The sequence below is a fragment of the Pezoporus wallicus genome, unplaced genomic scaffold, assembly GCF_028554395.1.
Source record: "Pezoporus wallicus isolate ANWC-B61680 ecotype Strahan unplaced genomic scaffold, APGP_CSIRO_Pwel_v1 scaffold_2584, whole genome shotgun sequence".
Lineage (NCBI taxonomy): Eukaryota > Metazoa > Chordata > Aves > Psittaciformes > Psittacidae > Pezoporus > Pezoporus wallicus.
The window spans coordinates 7,230,721-7,256,942 of NW_026642851.1; the positions used below are offsets into that span (position 1 = coordinate 7,230,721).

The 26,222-nt window shown below is 36.5% G+C and overlaps 1 protein-coding gene across 1 annotated transcript in view; it reads left to right on the top strand.

Moving 5' to 3' along the window:
* Positions 1–26,222, top strand: part of MALRD1 (MAM and LDL receptor class A domain containing 1) — a 247,062-nt gene that overhangs the window by 126,538 nt on the left and 94,302 nt on the right. Inside the window, exons 28-29 of the mRNA XM_057432747.1 lie at positions 1,186–1,343; positions 21,317–21,497. Coding sequence (XP_057288730.1) covers positions 1,186–1,343; positions 21,317–21,497 — 339 coding nt within the window. The remainder of the gene's footprint in view (positions 1–1,185; positions 1,344–21,316; positions 21,498–26,222) is intronic.

Below are 26,222 nucleotides of genomic sequence, written 5' to 3' on the forward strand. Positions count from 1 at the left end.
TCTGCCACCTTAATCAGTCAAGTTTCTTTTCAAAGAAGACTGTGAAAGTTTTTTGGGTTAGGTTGCTTTGGTCTGGGATTGGCTTGGTTTCCAACAAAAGTCATTTGCCTAATATTAAATAGGCATTAACAAACAATGACATGCCCAGCACTTAATCCAGTCTAACCATGTCTTCCTAGCGGACATTGAGGCAATATTATGGCTTGATATCTCATAGTGTTTATGTCCGTGGCTTGTTTAACACAAAAAAATAGCAGATGTAGAAAATAGAAGTTCATTTGTATTTCCTAATTTTTACTTTTTTTAAAATTATTATGATTATGTCCCTACACTTGTTAAATGTATGCTTGACCTCAGGGAAAAAGCAAATTTCTCATCCCAGAATATTATGGCAGGCATCTACAGTTGTAACTTAGCCAGATAAGTGAACTTTGCCTCTAATGAAGTAATTTTTTTTTTTGTCTAATACCTTAGACAATGTGCAATTATAATTTAAGTGTGTTATTTATGCTACACTTACTTTTATGTGAACTACACACTTGTTTTTTGTGCAAAGGAAAAAATGAGTTTAAAAACTTGCATATTTTATTATATTTCTGATTAAAAATAAAAAACTCAAGGATCATAACACTGCTTGAAAATATTAACTATGGGCATCTATTATTGCAGTTTCCTCCAACTGCATAATTTAAATGTAAGTTAATATTCATACATTTAAAAGTACAGATCACCAAAGGCAATATGAATCATTAGGGACACCTAATGATTTATAGATACATGAATGCTTTTTGCCTGTGTCACAAGTTTTTGTGTAGTGTGACTCACTGTTTTGAAGGTTATCTTTCAGAGGTTTTATCCTGAAATTTACCACAGTGTGGCTATTGTATGATGCACTGTCAAAGTAGCAGCTAATGCTGTTGGGAAAGGACTTGTAATCAAGCTAGAAATATAGAAGTGTTCTCCTCCTTCTCTGCAGGCTCGTCCAAATCCTTAGCTGCTCCCAGTTTATTCCTTATAAGTACACAAGGGATGTGATCTGGTTATTTTTACCCTAAATCAAGGTTCACAAGTATAGGACCTATATTTGAAGTATGCTTCATATGTCTCTGCGTTTACTTTGCTGAGTTTTGGAATCTAATCTGAAAGTCTAAAATGATTTTTCAGTAATACATCATTTAATTTCAGGACAATTCCTGTATCTTGAGGCTACTGCAGTAGGCCCGAAAAATGAAAAAGCCCATGTGAAGAGTTCCAGATGGAAAGAATCAAGTGGGACTTGTGTGATGAGCTTCTGGTACTTCAAGTCACCAAAAGCCATGGGACGCATTCAGGTTCTGATTAAGGTAATAAAAAACCCTTTTTCTTTGAATATCTGATATCTGTAAAGGTGTATGTGCTCCAGCAGAGTGCTTTAGCACTCTGTCATTCTCTTATTCAGCTTTTAGTCTGAAAGAGCTCCCATGTGCCTCCTAGTTTTATTATTCCAGTGTCTTAAAAATACTTTTACTATTTCTTTTCCAAAATAGGATCCTCTGAAAAGACACAGAAAACATTTTTAAGGCCTCTTTCCATTTTCCCTCTTCACATATAGTACTTTATCTTTGATATTCTCCAAGTGAGAGCTATTTTCATGTTTTGCTGCTACTCCTATTGGTAGAAATCAGTAACACAACCCTATTGCTCTGATGGGATGACATCCACCAAAAAAATTAATTACCAACAGGCATACAGTGAGAATAAAATGAAAAAGTATTATTTAATTGAATTATTTCTATTTTTACATAGACAGGTGCAGAATATAGAATCAATTTTCTTTAAAAGTGATATTTTCTTCACTAAACATGAGATGACAAAAAAATTATTTAAACCTCCTTACTGTTTAGCTATTTACTTGTATTGAGTTACAAATAAAACTGATAAGTTCTTTGAAAATTGGCTGTTCCATTTGTTTGTTAAAATGAAAAAGGATTAAATGATTGTAAAAGCATGTTTTAAATGATAATATGATTCTAAGTAAAATGTAGAGATTAATGATTTTTTATGAAAAGCATATATTACTTATACAGCAGTTTTTCCTGGAAGAGCTCAAATCCATAGAGGATGCAAGTAGATTAACAGAAAAAAAAAAAAAAGAAAAAAAGAAAAATTTTGAAAATAACTTTTCTTATGCAATCTCTGAAAAATTCAAAACAAAAATTACTTACAATTAATGATGTGCAAAATTAAAAATTTATTTTGACTCAAACTTCAACTTCTGTTCTCCTTGCCTTACTCAAAGGTGTATCTTATAACACTCAGAGGTTTTATTTAGGAGCATTTTAGCTTTACTTAATTTTTATTGCAAAATTAATTTTAACTTGCATACAAACTGATGGAAAATAAATAGCAGCTGCATTAGATATGTGTGAGTAGTTTGCACTTAAATTATCACTGTTGATTGCATACAGTAATTATCACATTAAGTATGCTGCAACATGGACAGTTGCATTAAAACCAGAAAAATAATTATCTCTTATTTTCTTACATACAGTGAAATTAAGAGTACACATTTAAATACTTCTGTGAAACAGGAGACAAAAAGTAAAATAAAAGAAAATTAAACAAAAAAAACCCACCTAAAATTAGTTTCAAAGAGACATTTATTCCCTGTTGGGATATTGTCTCTGAAAAGTTCAAATCCAGTAGTTCTTAATTATTAATTATCCTTGACTATTTTTGCTACCCTTAGGATGGACAAAAGGGTTAATTTTTTTATTATTTTTTACATAATTGCCCTGAGCAGAGTTTTACTAGATAGTTATCCCTGTTGATAAGAGCCTGCAAAGATTCTTTTTTTCTGTGCTATCATGTTTCTAACATTTGAAACATAATGTGCAAGTATATAATTTTCATGGAATGTTCTGGATCACACAGACATTTCCTTTCTCTAGGTTTTGGGAATATTCTTTATGTTTTTTCTTTCTTTCATACTTATTACAGTGAAACATTGTCATTTTCTTATTTTCATTTGATTTTACCATCCTAATAAGTATCACAGTATCACAGTATGCTAGAGATTGGAAGGGACCTCCAAAGATCATCTAGTCCAATCCCCCTGCCGGAGCAGGAACACCTAGATAAAGTTACACAGGAATGTGTCCAGGCGGGTTTTGAATGTCTCCAGGGAAGGAGACTCCACAACCTCCCTGGGCAGCCTGTTCCAGTGTTCCGTCACCCTCACTGAGAAGAAGTTTCTTCTCAAGTTTAAGTGGAACCTCTTGTGTTCCAGTTTGTACCCATTACCCCTTGTCCTATCATTGTTTGCCACTGAGTAGAGCCTGGCTCCATCCTCGTGACACTCCCCCTTTATATATTTATAGACACTTATAAGGTCACCCCTCAGCCTCCTCTTCTCCAAACCATAGAGACCCAGCTCCCTCAGTCTTTCCTCATAAGGGAGATGCTCCACTCCCTTAATCATCTTCGTTGCCCTGCGCTGGACTCTCTCCAGCAGCTCCCTGTCCTTCTTGAACTGAGGGGCCCAGAACTGGACACAATATTCCAGATGTGGTCTCACCAGGGCAGAGTAGAGGGGAAGGAGGACCTCTCTCGACCTACTAACCACCGCCCTTCTAATACACCCCAGGATGCCATTGGCCTTCTTAGCCACAAGGGCACAGTGTTGGCTCATGGTCTTCCTGTCATCCACTAGGACCCCCAGGTCCCTCTCCCCTACACTGCTCTCTAACAGGTCGTTCCCCAACCTATACTGGAACCTGGGGTTGCTCCTGCCCAGATGCAGGACTCTACACTTTCCCTTGTTATATTTCACCAAGTTATTCCCTGCCCACCTCTCCAGCCTGTCCAGGTCTCTCTGCATGGCAGCACAGCCTTCTGGCGTGCCAGCCACTCCTCCCAGCTTAGTGTCATCAGCAAACTTGCTGATAGTACACTCAATTCCCTCATCTAAATCATTGATGAATATATTAAATAATACTGGTCCCAGCACTGACCCTTGAGGCACTCCACTAGTTACAGGCCTCCAACTAGACTCTGCCCCATAGACTACAACTCTCTGGCTTCTCTCCTTCAGCCAGTTCACAGTCCACCTCACTACCTGATCATCCAGACCACACTTCCTCAATTTAGCTGTGAGGATGCTGTGGGAGACTGTGTCAAATGCTTTGCTGAAGTCAAGGTAAACCACATCCACCGCTCTGCCATCATCCATCCACCGTGTTATTTCCTCATAAAAGGCTAAGAGATTGGTCAAGCATGATTTCCCCTTGGTGAAGCCATGTTGACTGCCCCTCATAACCCTCTTATCCTTGATATGCCTTAAGATGGTACCAAGGATAAGGTGTTCCATCACTTTCCCAAGGATGGAACTGGCTGACCAGTCTATAGTTACCCGGGTCCTCCTTCTTGCCCTTTTTGAAGACTGGAGTGACATTTGCTTTTCTCCAGTCCTCAGGCACCTCTCCCGTTTCCCAAGTCTTGGTAATGATGATGGAGAGTGGTCTAGCAATGACTTCCGCCAGTTCCCTCAGCACCCGCGGGTGCATCCCATCTGGACCCATGGATTTATGGATGTCCAGATTGCTCAACTGGTCTCTAACCCATTCCTCATTGACTAAGGCAAACGGCTCCGTTGACCTGACTTCATCTAAGGTCTCAGGGGTACAGGCTCTTCAGGACTGCCTGCAGCAGAGTAGACAGAGACAAAGAAGGCATTCAGTAACTCTGCCATCTGTGTATCTTCTGTCACCAGGGCACCCATCCCGTTCATCAGTGGGCCTACATTGCCTCTGGTGTTAGTTTTGTCTGCCATGTATTTGAAAAAGCTCTTTTTGCTGTCCTTGACCCTTCTCGCCAGGTTTAATTCTAAGGAGGTGTCGTGGTTTAAACCCAGTCAGGTAATTCGATCGCTCACTTCCCCCCCTTTCTTGCCCTACCCCTGCTCCCGGAGGGACAGAGAGGAGAATCGAAAAGAATGCAAATCCCACGGGTTGTGATAAGAACAGTTTAGTAACTAAGGTATAACACAGATCACTACTGCTACCACCAGTGATAATAATGATAAAGGAAATAATAAGGGAAGAGAATACAACACCTCAGCTCCAGCCGACCGATAACTCGCCCCCCAAGCCCAACCAAGCTCCGACCAATACCTCCTCCAACCCCGCAGTCTCCCAGCCCTTCCGGCTAACTCCCAGTTACATCCTGGGCATGACATGCTGTGGTATGGAATACCTCTTTGGTCAGTTTGGGTCAGGTGTCCTGTCCCTGCTTCCTCCCAGCTTCCCTTCCTCCCTGGCAGAGCATGAGGCTCACAAAGTCCTTGGCCAAACCAAAACATCCTTGTTATCAGCTCTGTTCCTGAGCTGAAAGTCAAAACACTGCACTGCACCAGCTACCAAGAAGGAGAAAAAATGACTGCTACTGCTGAACCCAGGACAGGAGGCCTTAGTCATCCTAGCTGCCATTCCTCCCAAGTGGCCAGCCCCTCCTTCCATGACCTGTAAACTCTCCTCTTCCACTTGAGCATACCCAGCAATTCCCTCTTTAGCCACGCAGGTCTCCTGGCCCTCTTCCTTGACTTCCTACGTGTCGGGATGCTCTGATCTTGAGCTCGGAAAAAGCTATTTGGATAAAACTAGTTAAAACTCTGCTACTGCAGTGAGATATTGAGATATTTCTAATCTTCTCTATGGCAATTTTAACAGAATACAATCCACTGTAGGAGATATTCTGAAGCTAAAGTGCTGCATAGTTAGTATTTGTGTTTCAGTGATGATGGTGGGCTTCCTCCCCGGCACTCAATACTGGTTTATTTTATGAGTGAGAAGAAACGGTGTTATTTTTAAACATGCTTCTAAAGATGCAAGCAAGAATTCTTGGGTGAAAGGAATGATACATTTATTGCTTCCTGCTGCTGTTTACTTTCTGACATAAAGAAGAAGCAAATCTTAGGTATCAGTGGGAAAGGCGCAACAATCACAGGATTAAAAACATTTGTTGAAGATAAATTTTGTGTAATCTGTGTTAATTACCTTGCACATAGACATTGTCATTAAAAAGATAATTTAGGATTTAATACAGTGGGGGCTCTTTCAAGGTTCTGAAACAAGCCTCTAAAAATAAATATGTAGATGTATAAAGATGAAATCTGCCATTAGTAACTGTTTCTGCTGACTGTGACAAGGCCAATACACACATGATCTCATTAGGAAGTTCCAGTGGCCCTTACTCAGGCATTTAATTAATACCATCCAGTTACAAATGAGAAAAGACATAATGATATTCATGAGGAGAAGTCCTGGGTAGCTCACAGCAAGCAAAGCAGGGCCCTGTTGATACTGCTGCAGCAAGAGACTAATCTGACCAGGGCGACAGCAGCTGTAGCCAGCAGTCAGCATCCTCCACCTGCTCAGGGCTGATGTACCACAGGCACTGTTACCTGGTTGCTGCAGCTTCTCAGCAAAAGCTGGAAGCTGTCACAGTTCCCTGATATTAATGTTGTTTTTAGCTAGTCTAAGGTAGACTACTACCGTAGAAATGTGTATCTTCGTAGGTGCCACAGCTCAGGTACAGATGGCTTATGGTGGTTTTTGTAATTCCCTGGTTATTTTTAGAGGGGCAGCCTACTGACCCCAGCTATTAACGGGAAAACCTGCATCAGAGATGCTGTGGATGCCAACTGGTATCTTCTGGACATTTGTATTTCTGGGGTTGAGTAATTGAAAATGAAATTTTTACAAATCAATATCATTGACCCTACTTCTATGGGAAGTCACTCAAGAATAATGTCTGAGACAGCAACTTGCTCTCTACTTCACAGCTTAAAATAGACTGTGTATTTCTACATTGATTCTTCCCACTGGCTATATGAAAAACAATCAACTCACATTAATGCAGAAGTTACAGATTTCACTTGGTTCAGGTAGACTCAAAGCAGATTGTCTGACCTGCATGCAGCTAGAGGAAGAAACTAAATTTTCAAAGATTTCCTTGAATGTTTTACTTGAGAGTGTGAAGTACTGAAGCATGCAAAGCATACTCCAATCAGTGTAGAAAACATACAGATTTTTCACTTGCCCTCTTATAATAATTTCTTTTAGAGAAATCCTTTAAATCTAATGCAGAAGTGTAATGTTTCTGGTATCTGTCTAGAGGTGAGGTATATATATAACCACACCTAGCTATATGTTCAGTAGCTTACAATTATTTTTTTTTTTTTGCCTTTGTATCTTAGTTTTTGGTTGTTGTTTTTTTTTTGTTTGGTTTTTATTTCAGATAGTTTTCCTTTATTAAATCCAGCAAAATACACTTCAAGAAGAATTTGGTTCCACATAACACCACAGGGGTAATGGCCTTTATTTAGTGGGTATGAATGGCTCTCAAAAAGGACACAGTTTTAATCTCTTTACTCCCATTGTTGACCTGTAAATTATTATTAAAAGTTGTATTCGACTCAGTGAAATGTCTGATCTGAGTAATGATTGAGAGTAAGGGGTTATTACTTCAGTCCCAGCTGCTTTAAAGGAAATTAGTGGTGATATTATGAGCTACAGTTTAACTTGTCAAAAAAAAGAAAGGAAGATTAACTTTTGTGGCAGCTTTAGTTCCCAGAGCAAGATATTTCTTTATTTATCTGCTGAACTGAATACAGAATCTGAAACAGCACTTTCTGCCTCCTTAGGCATTGTTCAAACAGAGTTGTTGCAGGTCTGATTTTGACCCCATGACATAAGCATATCTCCAAGTAAATTGAGACTGAGACAACGATCAAACAGAAATAAGTCAGTTTTCAGTGGAAGCATTATTTCTCAAAAAAATGTTTACATGGAAGGGACAATACTGTGGATAAGGGCAGACACCATTCAGTGCACTCATTTTCTCAGATGAGTATATTAGGAAGTTAGCTTAATTTTCTTAACTGTAAATTATCAGAAGCATGTAATTCATGATATTCTTGTACTGCAACCAGGTTAAGCATTCCTTAGAAAGAATTGGTGAGCTGGAATAATACATTTGGATGTGTTTTGAAGGAAGAAAAGGAAGTATTTTTAAAAAGGGTTAAAGAATCTCCCTTGTATTTTGCAATCTTGCTCTTGAAAACAAGAGGTTTGTCATAGGATTTGTAATTTAAAGTCATCACATTTCTAGAAACATGTATAAGAGAAATTGTTTGCATGGAAATTATTAAGCATTTCTTTGTTTAAATTCTTCTAAAACTTGACCTTTTTCTCCCTTAGGAGACAAGGACAGAGTAATGAAGGAATAGTGTGACTAAGGGCATGTCTCTGTCAGGCAGGGCAGTGCTGACAGGTTTAAACAGCACAATGCATATCGAGTTGTCAGAGCAACACAATAATATCCTGTAACATCACACCTGGAATCACAAGCTCTGCTCTAAGGGCTAATACCACTATCCCATTTTCTGTCCCAGCCTGGCATCATGTTGTGCAATGTGACACAGATGAAAAATGCACTTTCGGTCTCCTCCACACTGCACAGTTCTTCAGTGTTGTTTCACTGAACTCATTTACCTAATCAGAGATCTCTGGAAGTGATTTACTTTATTGAGTTGTCAGCTCATAATCTCACAGGGTGATGGTAGTTACATTGTTGCCTTTTAGCATAAGAGACTGAAGAATCTCTGGGATCTTTGCAGGTCAGACTTCTTTTGCTCTTCTAACTCTTTTCAGGGCAGACACTCAAGAGGGAAAGTTGTGATTTAACTCTCAGGGAAGAGTTCTTTTAAGGATCATAGACCTGCTGTTTAATGATTTTTCCTGAAACAACAGAGATCAAAATCATGTCTTTTTTACATGGCAACTGAAGACAAAAGGACTTTGTCTAAGTGATAGAAGTATAGCCTTGAGCTTTGAGCATTTTTATTTGTTTTTCATATCTCTTCTTCTAAATAGGTAAACTTCAAATTTAAATTCTAAAATTAGAATTAATTTTAATTGATGTATTTTTTCTTAAAAGAAAAATAAATAATGAAACATGCAACCTGGTGCCTGTTGATGTCTTTAGACAGTGTATAGCATTGATCAGACCTGAAATCCCAATTTTCCTGATCAACAGTTCCACTTGAAAAAAAAACACTGAACATTTTTAGGAGTTCTATTTAAGTTCAGAAAAGGTGAAAGATCTTTCTTATTTCATTTTCCTTTCCCTTCTTTTTTTACAGACCAAGGCCTCTTGGTTTTCCTTGGAGAAAAGTATCTCCCTTTTGTCAAACACAGACTGAACAGAACAGATGTTATACTAGCAAAACTGCAGCAAGTAGTGATGTAGCACTAGTGCTCAGTGTGGAACATTACTTTGTTTCCCGTTTTATAGTTCTTTAATGTAACTTTTATTTTTAATTCACAGCTCTTTTTTAGTGTGTAGGAGATGTTCTAGTTTCTGGTAGTCTTTGATCTTTGCTAGGCTTACGGTATCAAGCTGTAGTGTGCTTAAAATTACTTTGATGAATCTATAAAGGGTCTTAACATGAAGAGTCTATTTTTTATGCTTCCAGATTTTTTTTTTTCAGTTTTTGGCCTTCAGCTCTGAATCCACAGTGGCTTCAGAAAAAAAAAAAAGGAAAAAGAAAAAAGCAAAGCAGTTGTGTTTCTATATTTGCTGTAATTTCACAAAGGTGGAAGTATCTGGTTCTAATTCATTTCATGCAAGAGTCAGACTAGGTATTTTTTAGTACCTATATTTATGACCGTAATCATCTGCATGTGTATTTTTTGTAGATTGACTCCACTGCATTACATAATGGTGAATTAAATGAAAAACGAAAGGCTGTTCTAAGTAGAATTGTCTTGTCATTGCAGGCACTGGCATCTAGCTTGGTGCTAGAGAGCAGTTATCATTTGCAGCAGATACTGATAGTGTCAATGTAATGGAAGCTTTGAAAGACTTCAGTTTCTTCCCACTATCTTACTTACCATGGAGACAAGCCTTTCCATAACCTGGTAACTTTATGTTGCTTGCCTACAAGAAGGTTTAGCTGCCCCCAGCACTTCCCACCTTGCCTCATTCTTTTGCAACTTGCTCATGCAAGTTTTGCCAGGCCATATCTGGAAAATTAAAAAAAAAACAAGGAGCTCATATAAAGAATTTTAATATTACTCTGAAGACTGAAGAAACCATACTAATGTGATCTTTTTGTTTGAATTAATGAAGTAAAGACAGATGATACTGTAATAACACTAAAATCAGGAACTAGAAAGACCATTTGTATTAAGTCCCTGGAATATGTGGGTGTAACTGTGTAGTCTGCAAAGCATATTTAATTTTGCCTTCAGCAGGAGCACTAAAAGAAGAAAATGAATACTAAAAATTTAAAAATTGCCTATTTTATTCCTCCTACACCTCAGATTATTTGAAGCTTTTAATCTATTTGTGATATTAATTTCCTTGTACCTCTAGGCATTTTAGATGACATGGAAAATATTCAAAGGCTAACATGAGTGAAAAAAAAACAAACCAACTTTGTTATAAGTATGGATCTTTCAGAATTAGCAAATAAGGAGAATTATTTAATCTTTAGCTGTAATTCTGGTCTCCAGTGTGGGCCAGGAATAACTGCGTTTGGTCAAAATACGAGGTTTGTATTAGAGGAATTGAGGACTTATTTTCTAAATGAGTAGGGACAACAAAAAAAGCCCTCAAACTACCAGAAAAACAAAAATGTGGACTATGGAAAGGAATTAACAACTAATGAAAATCCTTCCTGACTGACTAGATGCACATTTTTAACCTTATATTTTACCATAGTCAATAGTATAGTCTAAATCAGTATTTCTGAAATTTAATCTCTATATGAATTGCAGTCTCCTCCTTCCAAGTTGTAAGATTTGTTGTACAGAGAAATGAAGTGTTTGACATGTCATTGAAATTTTGAAGACAATTTTGAAAGTTATTACAAATTCTCTTTTACGTACTTGGAAGTGTGGCTGATGCTTGTTCTCATGCTTGTTTTCAGACCTATAAATTTGCTTTTATGTAGGCAAATTATATTGCCACAGGAAAGGCATCTTAGCAAGAAATTTTTGCACTCTATCCAGCATGCAGATTTCTTTCCTAAGAAATGTTAAGATTGTAATGTTAAGAAATGTAAGATTGCTATTAAATTGTAATTTGTCCCAATGTGGGTGGGATTCCTGTTATTTAAATATCTCCAGTGCATATAGACATCAGCCACTGTGGCAGTCACCCTAGCTTTTCTTTGTTGGTGGTGGGGTTTTACTCAATGTATCAAAGGGAGTCTTGAGTCCGATTTATCTCACTCTCAAGTAAGCATCTATGAAGATAGGTGGCTATTTCTTTCTGTATAGCTTCCTGTAGACATTTAACTGTGTATAGTGACATTCAGTAAGTAACACTGGATAGATTCAGGAATGTTACTGGAGAAATATTTGAAATTTGGATATTTCAGCAAATATTTTTTGGTACTTATGTAAATATTTCATATCTATGCTGGCAATGCAAACACCAATATCTCATTAATCTGTTTGCAAACTTTTATTTTTTATACCTCTACCATACTGGGTATATTTATATTTATAACTTTATATGTTCTTAAACATATAAGGTGGTAGCTACTGGAGAGAGAAGTAGGGAAAGAGAGGAAATCTTACTGAAGTGTTTAATACCATAAGACCTGTCAGTTACGAAAGCCCTTAATTTGTAGAGAATATGTTTCATAACTACAGATTGAAAATTTAAATCACATATCTCGTTCCTTGGCATTCTCTAAGAAATAAATAGTTGTATCCATCAGATATTATAGAGTAAGGACTTGAACATTCCTCTTAAAGTTTTCTCTTTCCTTGGGACCAATTCAGTGAAGCTGAATAGAAAAATGCTTCTGACCTTGTCCACTAATCATCAAAGTTACAGAGAATTGTGAGTTAGTCCCACCAGCACAGTTTCTGCCTGCCCACTGTGTCACTCAAACAGAGCTTTGTGTTTCACTAGAGTAAGGTCCTCCACTTGGAAGCACCGGAGGGTTGTAACTGTTGTTCAGAGTCATCTTAGAGTTTTTGTAACTGTGATTATTTTTTTCCCAAGCTTTGGCTTTCCAGAGACTTAAAGTTGCCTCAGTTCTAAGATGGGAACAATCTGAAGAGACCTGTAAAACATGATTAAAACAAAGGTGTGAGAAGTTTTAAGACAAAATGAAACTAAATTGCTTGAAATGTTAATGGTCTTAAAAAACAGTTTTGACCTTTATTATCACTCAGTCTTAGCAGCAGAACTGAAGGAATAAACATGAAATCCAAGCAATCACAACTGTATCCCTTAGGCTACCTAAAAACCAAAATCAAACAAAGGAGGATTATGGTAGGAAATGAAAAAGAAATTTTTGTATTTGAGGAGAAAGAAGGGCTAGGAGGGCTAAGAAATGAAAACAAGATGAAGTAGTACAAGGTACCTAATGAATCATCTTTTACCAGAGGAGTTGTTTTGTTTCTCTGTTCTAATTGATAAGAATAACATACAGAACGAAGAAGTATTTTAAGAGCCTAAGCACATAGAAATATATTTGATGGAAAGAGTATTATGGCAATATAGAAAGATGCAAAGAAGAAAAGGATGATTTTGCTTGGTTATAAAGTAAAGATGGCTATAATTAAATCTGGTAGATTTAGTAGTCATGACAAGATAAATCAAAGTTTTATAAGAGAAAAATTCAAAGAAAACCGATCAGTTATTCTTTTTTTCTCAATATAGATCTTTTCCAAAATAAAAGGTTTTAAAGTATAACTTCGTCGTTGCTAATGAGCAACGTAATTGTCATTCCTTGAATTGTCTGCCTGCCTGAAACAAAATCCTGTCTCCAGATGAATTACCTCTTGCTTTTTATCAAACTGTTTTTGAAAACAGCTTTTCTCAACTCAGAGCAATTAAGAACCAAGAGTCTTACCATTTAGCTAATAGAAATAGAGCAAGTGCTGGCACTTGTGACAGGGTGAGCTTTTAATGCTTTCTGATGCTCTGAAAGCATTCACTATGAGATTCCAGTATTCCAAAACTGGTCCATTTTAAAAAAGGAGTTTTATTAGTGGTGCAAGTTTACTCATCAAATTTGTTCATTAGAATGGTACACTCCATGCTGAAATGCATATTCCTTCATTACTGTGATGTTAATTTTGGAAATGAGAGTTGGGGAAAAGGTATTTCAGAGAGTAAAAATCATCTTAATGCTTTGCACAAAGGAGGAAATGAAAGGGGTGGATGGATAAGCTTTGTCATTAACTCTTATTATGAAAACCTGCTGAGACTAGTATATGCAGACTGTCTAATAAAAAGCTTGAAGGCTGAAATATCAGTGTTTCATCTTGCTTTTTTCTTTCTTTCTTTCTGTAATGCACTGTGAAAATGCAATTAGGTGATTTTGTAAGTTATCCTTAAAAACGAAGCCAATTTTTCATGCATACTAATGTACTTAGCCAGTATACATTTTGCCTGAATCAAATAATGTCTTAAAGATACTACTTGATCAGTTTGATATTTCTTTTTCTAATGTTTTTATAGAAGGTAGAAACATGGTAAATAGCGCTTCTGGTTCCTGTCAAAATATAACTGAGAAATTAGAAACTTAAATGTATTCTCTATGGTGCTGAGAATCATGAATCTTTATCGAAGTCACTGGAACTTGAGTAAGCTCATCACTTCAGCACCATGTCCATAAAGTAAAACTCTCCCTGTGGCCTACTCATCACTAATATCTTTGTGTTTTTGAGACCATTATTTTGTAGATTGTCACATTTCTGTTATCTGCTTTTTTGTTATTGTTGCTTTTCTTATATTTTTGCTATTTTGATTTGCTAAATATTTCAGAATCCTGCAGCATGTGCCCTCAGCATCCCTCAGTTTAGTGATGGAATGTGTATATTTTGAGTTTAAAAATCTCACCATATAAAAACAAATAAATTGTTTTTATTTGTCTCAGAGCTATTCCAGGTGGACTTAATAATTTTGGAATGATATGTTTAATGTGGAGCTTCAAAATTAGGATAATTGGCATCAATTTTCTAAATGTAATGGTAATCCTAACCACAAGTCTCTGTGGGTTGTTTAATAGGAGAGACACATTTTCAAAGCAGTAGCTAAGGGCAGAACAGTAAATAACTACTGCTGTTCTCAGGTTTACCTACATGATTAACATGCACAAATGTTTTATTTGGTTGGTTTGCATACACTTTCCAACCTTACACTTAACATACAGAGTATGTGTCTTCCTCTAAAATAAAGTAGCTTGTCAAAGCTGAGATGACTTAGTGTAACTAGTGCTGTTATAAAGTGATGCCAAAATGTTTATATTGAATATTTATCAGCTGGTGATTTACAGTGTGCCAGAGGACACACGTGCTCCTTCATAACTCACATCTTTATGACCTTATTATCTGCTCTTGTTTTCTTTATGTCACCATGAAGAAAGGAGAGAAGAGAGAAAAGAAGAAAAAAATAGATAAGGAAAAGAAAGAAGAAAGGAAAGAGAAAGGGAACCTAAAATTCAAACCATGGCTGAAAAATCTTGACTTCAGTTAATTCTTTAACACATTTAGAAAATTTTAAGACTTTGCTACTCTATGTAGTTTTATCTGATGTAGAGTTTTTTTTTCTTGAATGTTCTATGAGGTCAAACTCTAGGGTTAAGTTACTGTTTTCAAATAATCTACACAATATTCTCTTAGGAAGAGAAAATTAGTGAGAAATGAAAAAAATATAGAATCTCTCATGCTTTGAAAATAACTTCAGGTGAAGAAGACACAATAATCACATAATTTTCTTTTAAGATAAGATTCTGTTAAACAGCATCAGTCTTCAGTTTTATTGCATTTTAATGCGCCCTTTTTTTTTCTAGCTATGTTTGAAAGAGGTAATACTAGGAATCGAGATCTTTAAAAAGAAGCAAGTATTCTGTGTACTGTGGTGTTAATGTAGCAAACACCCAAATCTATAAGGAAGGTGCTCAGAACCTGAAATAGAACTCACTCTTAAGCAACGAAACCTAAATAAGTAGATAGATGATATTAGAAAAAATGCTCACCATTCTGTGATTTGCAGAAATACAGCTTCATAGAAAAGGACTTCAAAATATGGGAAAATGATGAAAAGCTGTGATTTTTCTTCCTTCCATCTCTTGTTTCTTTGATGTTTATGTAAAAGTGCAGGCCTTTACTCCAGTCCTTATTGAGTAAAAGGAGAAAACAGGGAAGGAACATGCATCATGTGATACTTCATCTTTAAACTGCTTGGCCAGCCATCAAAAGGCTTTAATGATGATACTATGACAAGGAAAGTAAAACTCTGTTAAAACCAGGTTGATTAGTTAACTTCATTTTCACACTATGAAAATATGCTTGATTCTTAATCAAGAAGAAATAGCCTGAAAAATAAACCTCCCTCCTGAAATACACTTGTAAAACAGAGGGATTACCATGCATCACAAACTATAGAAGTAAGCCGTGACAGTTAGTCACATTGCATTTGTTCTATGCTATCTGTTGGTGCTTTGCGTAACACATATACTGTTTTAAAAATTCTGGATGGTAACAGCTTGCAGGAAGACACTGTTTTCAAAGGAATCTGAAATCAGAGGAGAAAAACTTTTTCCTAATGGCATAAAAGAGTATGTAGAGTTTGACTCCTCTCAAAAGTCTGAAGATGCTGTAGAAAGAGAAGACTTTTCATATAGTGAAACTTAAGTCTTTTTATCATATTGATAATAAACAGTTAATGGTTTTTGATGAATCATTTGAAAATATTCTGTCTGATTAAAAAGCCCTCAAGTATATTTGAAGAGTCCAAAAATATTTAGCAAATGTTTTTATTGCCTCCATGCATTTGGTAAGCTCACCTTCATTTCCTGTAGCTCCGCTGAATTACGTATCAGATGCAAATGAACTAGGGAGATATTTTGAATACAGTTCAAAACATGAATAGTAGGAGAGGTGCAGATCAAGAACAAAATCTGGGTTTCATTTCTGTTTCCCAACAGACACAGCAAGGCATATTGTCTCACAGTGGAAACTTTTTAATTGCATCTGGAATACTTAATATATTCCTCTGACAGAGAGTATATTCATAAGAAATATTCATTCCTTTCCACCATCCAATAATGGAAAAGTGTATAGTTCTTTTGCATGTTTTGGATTCAGCTCCTAATATTGTTTTGACTGTGTTAGAAATGTAGCCTTGAGAGTAATGGTGGTTTCTGCTGCGTAGGAAAAATATTAAACTCAACCACAAAATAAAAGGGATTCTATGAAAGAAAGAAATCCAACCATTGCCTTTATTCTTGGTATACCCAGGTGAATTAATGAGAATATTGAGCCCAGTAAGATATACTTTCTCCTTGAAGTACTCAAAAGAGAGGTTATAAGCACTTGAGATGGTTCTCCAGATGAAGATAAAATATTCTGAATTGCAATGTATGTACAATTAAGTGTAGCAAAGCAGGGTAGGAGCCTAGGTTATGATGCTTACAACGCAGAAGGGGACTGCCTTGATTTTTTTTTTTTTTTTGGTAGACTTCTGCAGAGTGACTGGAAAATGGGATTTCCACCCTAACCAGCATCCCACATAATCAACCCCCACACACACAGAGGCAGCTCTGATACTTTCCACCAAAGCTACAGATCTTAACTATCTTTTATCAGCCTGTTGGAGCACAGAGTTAGACTGGGCCTTTTTCCACCATCCCAGGTTGAAAAGCAATCTAGACACTCAGTGTGAGTATGTGCCAGTAGAAGAATTGCCTCAAAAATAAAAAGGTGACACTGTGGCCTGCAGCCTCACGTACGCTGAGCAGATTTCTTCTGATTGTCATATATACTTTTTACATAACTCTCATACATTAATACATATATAGGAGAGTAAAAATGATCAAAGGATTTCTGGATATAATGGCAGGTCAAAGAGCAGACTGCTGGGGTTTTAGTTTGTTTGGGGTTTTTTCCCCCTTAGGCCATATTTTTGTTTATTTTAGAGGCAAACACATTCCAAAGATATGAAAGAAATGCCAAAGCACCAGACAGATTAAATGGTTGGAGAATGCAGAAAACACAGAACAATAATTCATGAAATGGAATCTGCGAAGCTTACAAATGCTGATCCTCTCATGCCAAGTATGTATTCAGAAGAATTGTAAGGCTCAAACCCCTTAGCCAAGCCAGCTCCTCTGCCTGGGCCTGAGGAGAGGAGGAGAGCCAAACTTGTCTCTCCCTTTCCCACCTCTTCCTTGGCTGTTTCATGCACACAATGTACAGGGCTTGTGTTTTTGAAGGGACTTTTTATTCTGTATTACAACAGCCTTCATACATTTATGCAGGGCATGAAGCTGCTTTTTCTTTTGTTACATGGAACTGTAGCTGAGCAGGTGAAAAATCAACCTTTCATGCTTTATGAAGTGCTGCTGTTGTATGGGAACTGCTACTGTTGAACCCAGACAGGAAAAAAACTGTGTCACTCTCTTCTACATTTTATTTGTATACTCGTATTCAAAAATTTGTGAAGTGCAAGAAGGCTGTCGTTTCTGTTGTAAAGTTTATATCTGAAAATAATTCTTCCTGGCAAAAAGTATTTCAGTGTCTCACCATAGTAAAAAAAAAGTCACAGTTCCTGTAGCAGTGTAAGATTTGATATTTTATGGCTATGATACCACATACAAATTGATTGCTATAACATTTTTATATGGATATTTCTAAAGAAATATGTGAACATTATTGTTTATTACTTACAGCATCATTTACTCAAAATCAACATGATAAATGTAACATAAGCCTGAACAGAATGTCATGCAATAAAATATAATGTGAAATCAATCAAAGTCAGGCTAATGGCAGACGTGAGGCTCATATTCTGATTAACTGTGCTGCGAGACCTGTACAGGCTGGAGAGGTGGGCAGGGAATAACTTGGTGAAATATAACAAGGGAAAGTGTAGAGTCCTGCATCTGGGCAGGAACAACCCCAGGTTCCAGTATAGGTTGGGGAACAACCTGTTAGAGAGCAGTGTAGGGGAGAGGGACCTGGGGGTCCTAGTGGATGACAGGATGACCATGAGCCAACACTGTGCCCTTGTGGCTAAGAAGGCCAATGGCATCCTGGGGTGTATTAGAAGGGCGGTGGTTAGTAGGTCGAGAGAGGTCCTCCTTCCCCTCTACTCTGCCCTGGTGAGACCGCATCTGGAATATTGTGTCCAGTTCTGGGCCCCTCAGTTCAAGAAGGACAGGGAGCTGCTGGAGAGAGTCCAGCGCAGGGCAACGAAGATGATTAAGGGAGTGGAGCATCTCCCTTATGAGGAAAGACTGAGGGAGCTGGGTCTCTATAGTTTGGAGAAGAGGAGACTGAGGGGTGACCTTATAAGTGTCTATAAATATATAAAGGGGGAGTGTCACGAGGATGGAGCCAGGCTCTACTCAGTGGCAAACAATGATAGGACAAGGGGTAATGGGTACAAACGGGAACACAAGAGGTTCCACTTAAACTTGAGAAGAAACTTCTTCTCAGTGAGGGTGACGGAACACTGGAACAGGCTGCCCAGGGAGGTTGTGGAGTCTCCTTCCCTGGAGACATTCAAAACCTGCCTGGACACATTCCTGTGTAACTTTATCTAGGTGTTCCTGCTCCGGCAGGGGGATTGGACTAGATGATCTTTGGAGGTCCCTTCCAATCTCTAGCATACTGTGATACTGTGTGATTTAATGTTTCTAGATTTTGCCTAAATATTTATCTCTGTATATTTTAAGAAGCTCCACTGACTTCCACACATCCAAACTTAAATACATGTAATTTTTTATAGATTTGGGGCTTAATGTTGGGATAGATATAAGTTTTGAATTTTTCTCTCTCGCTTAAATGCATGACAGTAACCCCCTTATCATTTAGTAATATTTTCACTCCATTTAAGTCTAAATTCACCACTAATATGCAGCACTGAGCTACTTCTGTAAAATTAATCAGTGAGTACAAATAATGTTTAGGAAATTTTCCTATTTCAAAGAGTTCTCAAGGGCAAACAGAAGAGGTTCCAGACAGAATAAGTGGATTAAATGTTAAAAAGTGTTTCTCTTCTAACTTTTGTTTTTGTATTCCATATTGGAGACTTTAAAGCTAAATGTAATTCATCATAACCGTCCTGTTTGTTTATGTCCTGGATAGATGGAAGATCATTGTACACTTAATAAATTACCCAATAATATGTAATACACTTTTGGAGGTTATTAAAAATGAATGAATGTGATAGGTATTGTTGAGTTACTGAAATAATTAAGTTAAATTGTTGGCTACATATTTGATGAAAAGGGAATATTATGAGTAAAGTTAAGACAGATTTGACAAGCTTAAAATCAGCTTCAATTACTGTATCTACTCTTTTTGATCTCAGTGTTAAGAGTCTTCCAGGCTACATCTCCAACGTAAGTGGAAGTTTTAGAAAGGGTCTCGCACTTGTTCTGATCTCAGTCCCCCTTAATTGCATTTATTATAGGTCTAAAAGGGGAGGGCTGGTTACTGGAACAGGCTCTCCAGGGAAGTGACCAAGTCACCAAGCCTGTCAGACTTCAAGGAGCACCTGGACAATGCTCTTGGTCATATGGTTTAGTTTTAGTAACAGGAGCAGGGAGTTGAACTCGATGATACTTACGGGTCCCTTTCCATTTGAGATGTTATGAGATTCTATGATTCTATTAAATAATGGATTTCTGACATGATGGCACATAGAGTCAGGAGAATTACTGGGAGAAATACATTGAGAAAATCAGAACCAGTTGTCATCAACTGTAGAATTAGTGGTGCAAAAGAGGTGCTGTTATGTTACTTCCTCTTCAATGGACTTTAAGTCAATAATACATAACTGAAGAAACAACACTTAAACTTGACACTGTAGGTGCTTGTGTGGTCAGTTATTGTGACTAATAAAGGGCTGCTGTCACTACTGGTCCAACACTTACTAGTGTGCAGCAACAGGGTTGTTCAGCTAAACAGCTATGACTTTACATGTACTTGTGGAGACCATTCTCTGTTTTCTTTCCTGTTTAGCAATTTAAAGTTGTCATTGTTTTAAGCTGATGTCTTTACAGTTAATGGCGATTTTTCCAGATCATCATTGTCAAGCCACACTCCAGTATCTCTATATTTGCGTAGGTTTGAGGACCTCCTTCTAAAAGATAATAATTCTATGAGTTCCATGATTCAGAAAAAAACAATAGTTTTAGCCAAACTTGTCTGCACTTACCTATTCATAATATGATATGTAAGCACAAAGATTCTTTTTCTCATCATAAATATGCATGAGAATCTTATTAACATAAATCTGATGTAACAGGTTCACCACGTATTTAATTTGCCTCCCTGCTTATTTTTACTGTTGTTTCTATTTTCCTTAGATATTGCTTGTTCTACTTAGAACCTTTGTTATGCATTCCTTTTAGCTGTTTGATGCATCACAGTGGTTTCAATAACCCTAGTTGGAATATTAATGAGTTTTGATAAGACTGGCAAAAATTTTCTCATTTGCTAATTGGATGATTAGCCACATAGTCATTAAGCAAAATACGTTTGGACATATACAAAACTTCTGCAAATATTTACTTTTGCTGCCATCATATCTATATGTCATAATTCACAGCAATTGAATCTGGTGCACCTGCATTCATAATACTACTGTTAAAAAATTCAGTATATTGTTTACTGCTGACTTGCCTGTTAGGCAATATGACTGGACATTTAATGAAAAACTTTAAAATATTTGAACGTTATTTTCCTTCAAATAAACTATACAAAAATATTATGATCTTATATTTGTTTGGTTTTCCTCCATTTTATTTACATTTTCACGATTTTTTAAAGATTCTACCTATCTGATGCCCTAATTTAAAATGGTTGACTAACCTTGCATCCTGTACTGTATTATAAACACAAAGAGCAGAGCTCATTATTATATAAAGTTAAATGAAAATATACAAAAGTGAACTGTTTTGGAGTTCAATTATACACATAGTAATTTCAGTCCAAAATTCCATTTACTATTGATGTTTAAGTGATTTGTACAGTAATCATCTTATTTCATTATTTTTCCAATTATTCCAGCAAAGCATAAATTTACTATTTCTTGGCAAAACTGAAGGGGTGTCTTCCTGTCTTCTCTCTGCTTGCTTTGGGTTTTGGGGGGTTTTGTTTGTTTTCTTTTTTTTGTTTGGGTGTTGTTTTTCTTGTTGTTTTTTTTTTTTGGACTTGGTTTGGTTTTTTTTTCAAAACCTGGTATTTGACAATCCATATTTATGTGTCTCATTATATATATTTTATTCAAACTTCAGACAGATGATGCAATTGTGAAAATATGGAGCGAATCAGGAAATCATGGTGATGAGTGGAGCAAAGTCGAGTTACCCTTGGGGAAACTGAGGAATTTTGAAGTTATCTTTGAAGGCATTCGTACCAGAGACCTAGGAGGAGGAGTAGCAATAGACGACATAGAGTTCACCAACTGCACCACAAGTAAGTTCAAGAGGGAAGTTTCTACATGACTGTTAAAGGAAATGTAGAATGTTCTTGCTTGGTTTTAAATACATCATGGTCTTACTGTTTTCATTGTGACATTCTTCAAAAAATCAGTTATGAATGCATTGTTTTTATTCTTATAACTTCAGTTGCTTTTTCTACTCATACAGAAGACTTAGAGTAGCAGTCTCACACTAGATTATTGCAGGCAAATGCAAGAAATGCTTAAGGTTTTTTTACCTTTCTTTGGTGTTGAGTAAGAACTATTCTTTAATTCACTGGTAAATTACTGAGTCTCTGATGTTTTATATAATAATTTTATAAAAATTATGTCAGATTTTATCAAGTAAAGCCTGTGGTCTCCCTGTTCTATGGTAAAGGCTTTTGCCATAAAAATAACTTGAGACTACAAATGAACCACTGTCACTATTTTATTTCCCAGTTCAGTTAAATTGTTAAGGCCAGCAAAGTAAACCTTTAATTTCTTCACAGGGTACTCATCCTACTTAATTCATTCTTTTGTGAACCATAGGCTAAAATAAGAAGAATTTGCCTTTAATTCAAAAAACAAAACAAACAAACAAAAAAAAACAAATCAAAACTGGGTGGATTGTGAATTCCATCAAGAAAGGATGGGCTTTTTATCCCTGGTAGGCAAAAGTGTTGCACAGTGACACAACATAAGTGGATTTTTTGAGTGAGGCAATCATTACTGGTGCCACATATCAACACTGTATGAGTTTTGCGGAAGTTTTAATCTCCTGCCATGGTCTCAATGCCCATTATAATTTGGATCATGGAAAATACACTTCTGGAGAGCATTTTTTCATCTAGTTTCATCTGAAAAATAAAGGTTTCGCATTCAGAAATTACTCTGTGATGTAAATCGAACAATGCAAACTGGATACGAGTTGAGACCTACTTCAGAAGTGCACTTCAATAAAACTCTAAGGCAGATGTACCCTTAAAAGTTCTTCCAGGCCCATGAACACTAGTGATTCCCTCTGCTTTTTCCAGTGTTTCATTGTCCATTTTCCTATGCATGTGATTATTCTCCATTCTACAAGGATGCCCTGGTAGGATATTGGAGGTCAACATTCCCCTATAATGTCCAATAACAAAGGGATGTTGATCTTTCTTGCAATTTGTCGCCAAGTTGTTCTCAGATGTATCCATATATAGAGTGGGATCTAGTCAAACCACACTTCTGGGATTCTGTCCCATTTTAAGACTATTTAGATACTTCACAGTCAGATTCCTGAAGATATTCAGGAATTAAAGATCAATATACAATAAAAATACATTTCTTTAGATTTAATTAGAAAAGTAGGAACCCCCAGAGGTTAATCCTTTATAGAGCTGTCACTTGCATGGTGGACATTCTTGCGCTGTACTAAGGTACAGTCTTTATATAGTCAGGAAACAGTCACTGACAACTTCTCCTGTACTGTGTGTTAGGCACAGCAGGGTTTTCATTCATTTAGTTGTTATGTATCCTATGGGAATGTGTTTATGCTGACGCCTTTGCTTTTCAGAAGGACCAGAGGCCTGTCATATATTTGCTTTATAACTGTGTGTATGTGCATGTGTGCAAGTGCATATTAAAAAAAAAAAAGAACAAACCCTCCACCTTCACCCCTACAGCTTGATTTTCCTGTCTCTACATTTAAGCTCAACCCAAAGTCAAGAGGGAATCATTGCATCGTCTTTAGCACCTTTCACATCAGCTCTGTGTATGATTTATTTGCCTTCCACTTCACAAGCTGAGATCTGCTTGCTTAATTTTCTCAAGACTTTTGGTATGCTGACCTTATTCTTGGCATGATGACATGAAGGAGCCTGATCTGACCTTTTTCATTCTTGTTGTTATTGATTCTTTACCTTTGTAGAGCAAACAAACAAAATACACTTTGCCAGAATCTCAAAACTAACATTTGCTATCTGACCCAAGCCTGGGCCTTTTAGGATAGAGAAAATATGTCAAGTCTAAATTGTTTTTCTGTAGCAGAGGGTTCACCGTTTTATTGTGTCTATTGTAACAAAGCTAAAAGACAGCAAACACAATCTTACTGTGGCCAAATCCAAGGAGAAGAGTAACACACAATCCAGAAGGGGTCAAGGGGTTTCTTTTCCACAAAATGACTTGATTTACAACACTTATTCATGTACTGTGTAGCTGTAGAATTGCTGAGTTAGAAGGGTAATCGAGGGGAACTGAAGGCCACATCTTTATTTTCCACTGGGGTTTACAAGGTTAGATTACAAGATCTCATATAATATTATGGATATTCTGGCCATGGTAATTAAATAAGCAGAGAAATAGACCATGCACAGAAAAAACCTAGAAGTTAATTGAAAAAAATTTTAACTTGAATAACAGGTTTGAAATAAACAGAAAAGAAAGGAGAAAACCTTAAACTGCATGGGGGGAAAAATTAAAAATGTTTAGCTGTTTCCCAGCAGATGGCACACAGCGGTGGAGATATGTTAGGGAAATTCTGGAGCTTTCAGATATTTTGGGATAGCTTTCTCCTTACTGTCCTTTAGAAACCTGCTAAATGGTATTCCTGTGTCATGGTTTACAGCCCACACATAAAACAATAGCCTTTTTGCATAAATAATGCACTCAAATGGAAAATGGGAAGAGGGAAGACAGAGGTAGCTTGTGTGAAGCTTTTGACATCTGGATACTGGAACTGCTTTTATGCAGTATGGCAATATTCAGTGGTTATTACAGAGTTTAATACACTCAAAAACTTACATTATTATTGTACACGTGTTTTACTTTAGATTGCTCTTATACAACGTGTTATAGAAAAAAACTCTGCATATGATAAGGGAATCTGCATGGAGGTGGATTAGCTTTGCAGATGACTTTGCCTTTCACTTACATATCCGTGATTTATATAGCTCATGTTATGCGAGGATTTTCAAGTGGCAGAATCTTTTCAGTATTTCCTTTAAAAATTAATTAGTTAAAAGCTTCTATATCAGTAGAATACTCTAGATAACTTTATTAACTACGGTCTGAGCTTCTGAGGCCCTATTCTTCAAGGCTCATTTCCCTCAGGTCTCACTAATTTCTATGGAAGTGAAGGTCAAGAAACAACTGTGTATTTAGTGGAAATATGAAAGGTCTTGGAAATATTGTCAGAGAGAGAAAAAAAGAAGGTATAAAAAAGATGGTTGTGAGAGGGTAAGTTATGTTTTCATAGCAAAAATTATTTAAATTCCAAGTCTGATATATCTTTATTTTACTTGTTTAATTAAAAAAAATTAAAAGCAGTGGAGTCACATCACAGTCAGAGAAAGATTGTTCTCAATATTCATTTATTGATTAATTACACTTGATTTTTTCACCTTCTCATAAAATAATTCTTCATGCAACTTTAGTGACAGAGTATCCTACATGATCTGAACGGAATTTAGAGTGATTATCTTGTGTGCTTTTTAAAAACTGACTTTGACCACCCAAGAGGTTATTTGCATGCTAGAAAAAATGCCTGCAATTTTGCTTTAACAAAAAGCCTGGGTATTGTACAGTATAATCACCAATGATAATTTTTTTTTTGAGACTTATCTGACACTTATCCTCATAATAACATCTTCTGAAAGTCTTGTCACAGATAAGCTGTGGTCTGGTAACCTTAAAGGGCACTTCAAGCTTTATTGATTTGCCTTTCCAGCTGTCATATAGCAGTGAATTGAGTGCAACTCATCAGATGTACTGTTAACAGTAGTCTGAATTTTGTACATCTGTAATTTTACAGAAAAGGAATCTTGATCTCCAAATACAAAACACAGAGTATAAGCGTGGCTTATACCTTACTCAGCCATATCATACATACTGATTAAGACACCACCTGAAAAATGAACAGTGAAAGATGAATTAAATAAATCATAACTCTAAATTCAAATTAGACAGACATATCTAGAATAGTTGATTATTTAGTTGATTTATATAGTTTTCCATGGTCTGGCAATTCAGTGCAATAAAAGTCCAGAAAGAACCATTACAGCTCCAGTGATCTTTGTGGGTTCCCTCTTTGGGATCAGACTTTGCAAGCTTTTCTTCTCATTTCAAGGTAAACAGGATACATATTCAATTATACTTCACGTGATATTCAAATTCTGTTTCTTTTTTAAAAGAAAGCCAAATCCAAATGGCACAGTACCATTAATAGGAAAGTGATTTAACAAATTGAACAGAAACTTTCTTTAAAATAAAATAAAGTTTGCTTTGCCTTGTGATAAACTTTTTCTTTCACTTTCTCCTCATATATTTGTATTCCTCCTCACTTACTGTTTACGGCAAAGATTATAGGTGAAAGTACAGCAATCCTTTGAACAACTTTGCTTCCATGCTCCCATAAACAAGAAGCTTTGAAAGTCTTAGCAGAAAACCCCTTTCTCATTAGAATTCCATCCTAGCTTTGCAGATCAGAGAGAAACAACTAAAACATCCTAGTGTTTGGGTGTGTAGGCCAACTTTCTTATTTTTAAAATAAGCCAGTGTTTTCTTTGAATCCTCAGCTATGTATCATGCAAAGCTTTACATTTAGTAGAGAATGAATTCCTTCCACTCAGACACTTGAGAAAAGTTCAGACTCTCATAACAGAAACATCCAGTACAAACTAAGCCCTGAAGAGCGAGAGGGAAGGGAGAAAGCAGCCCGAACTGATTTAGTAAACTTAAGATATACATTTGTATTCAGCCATAAT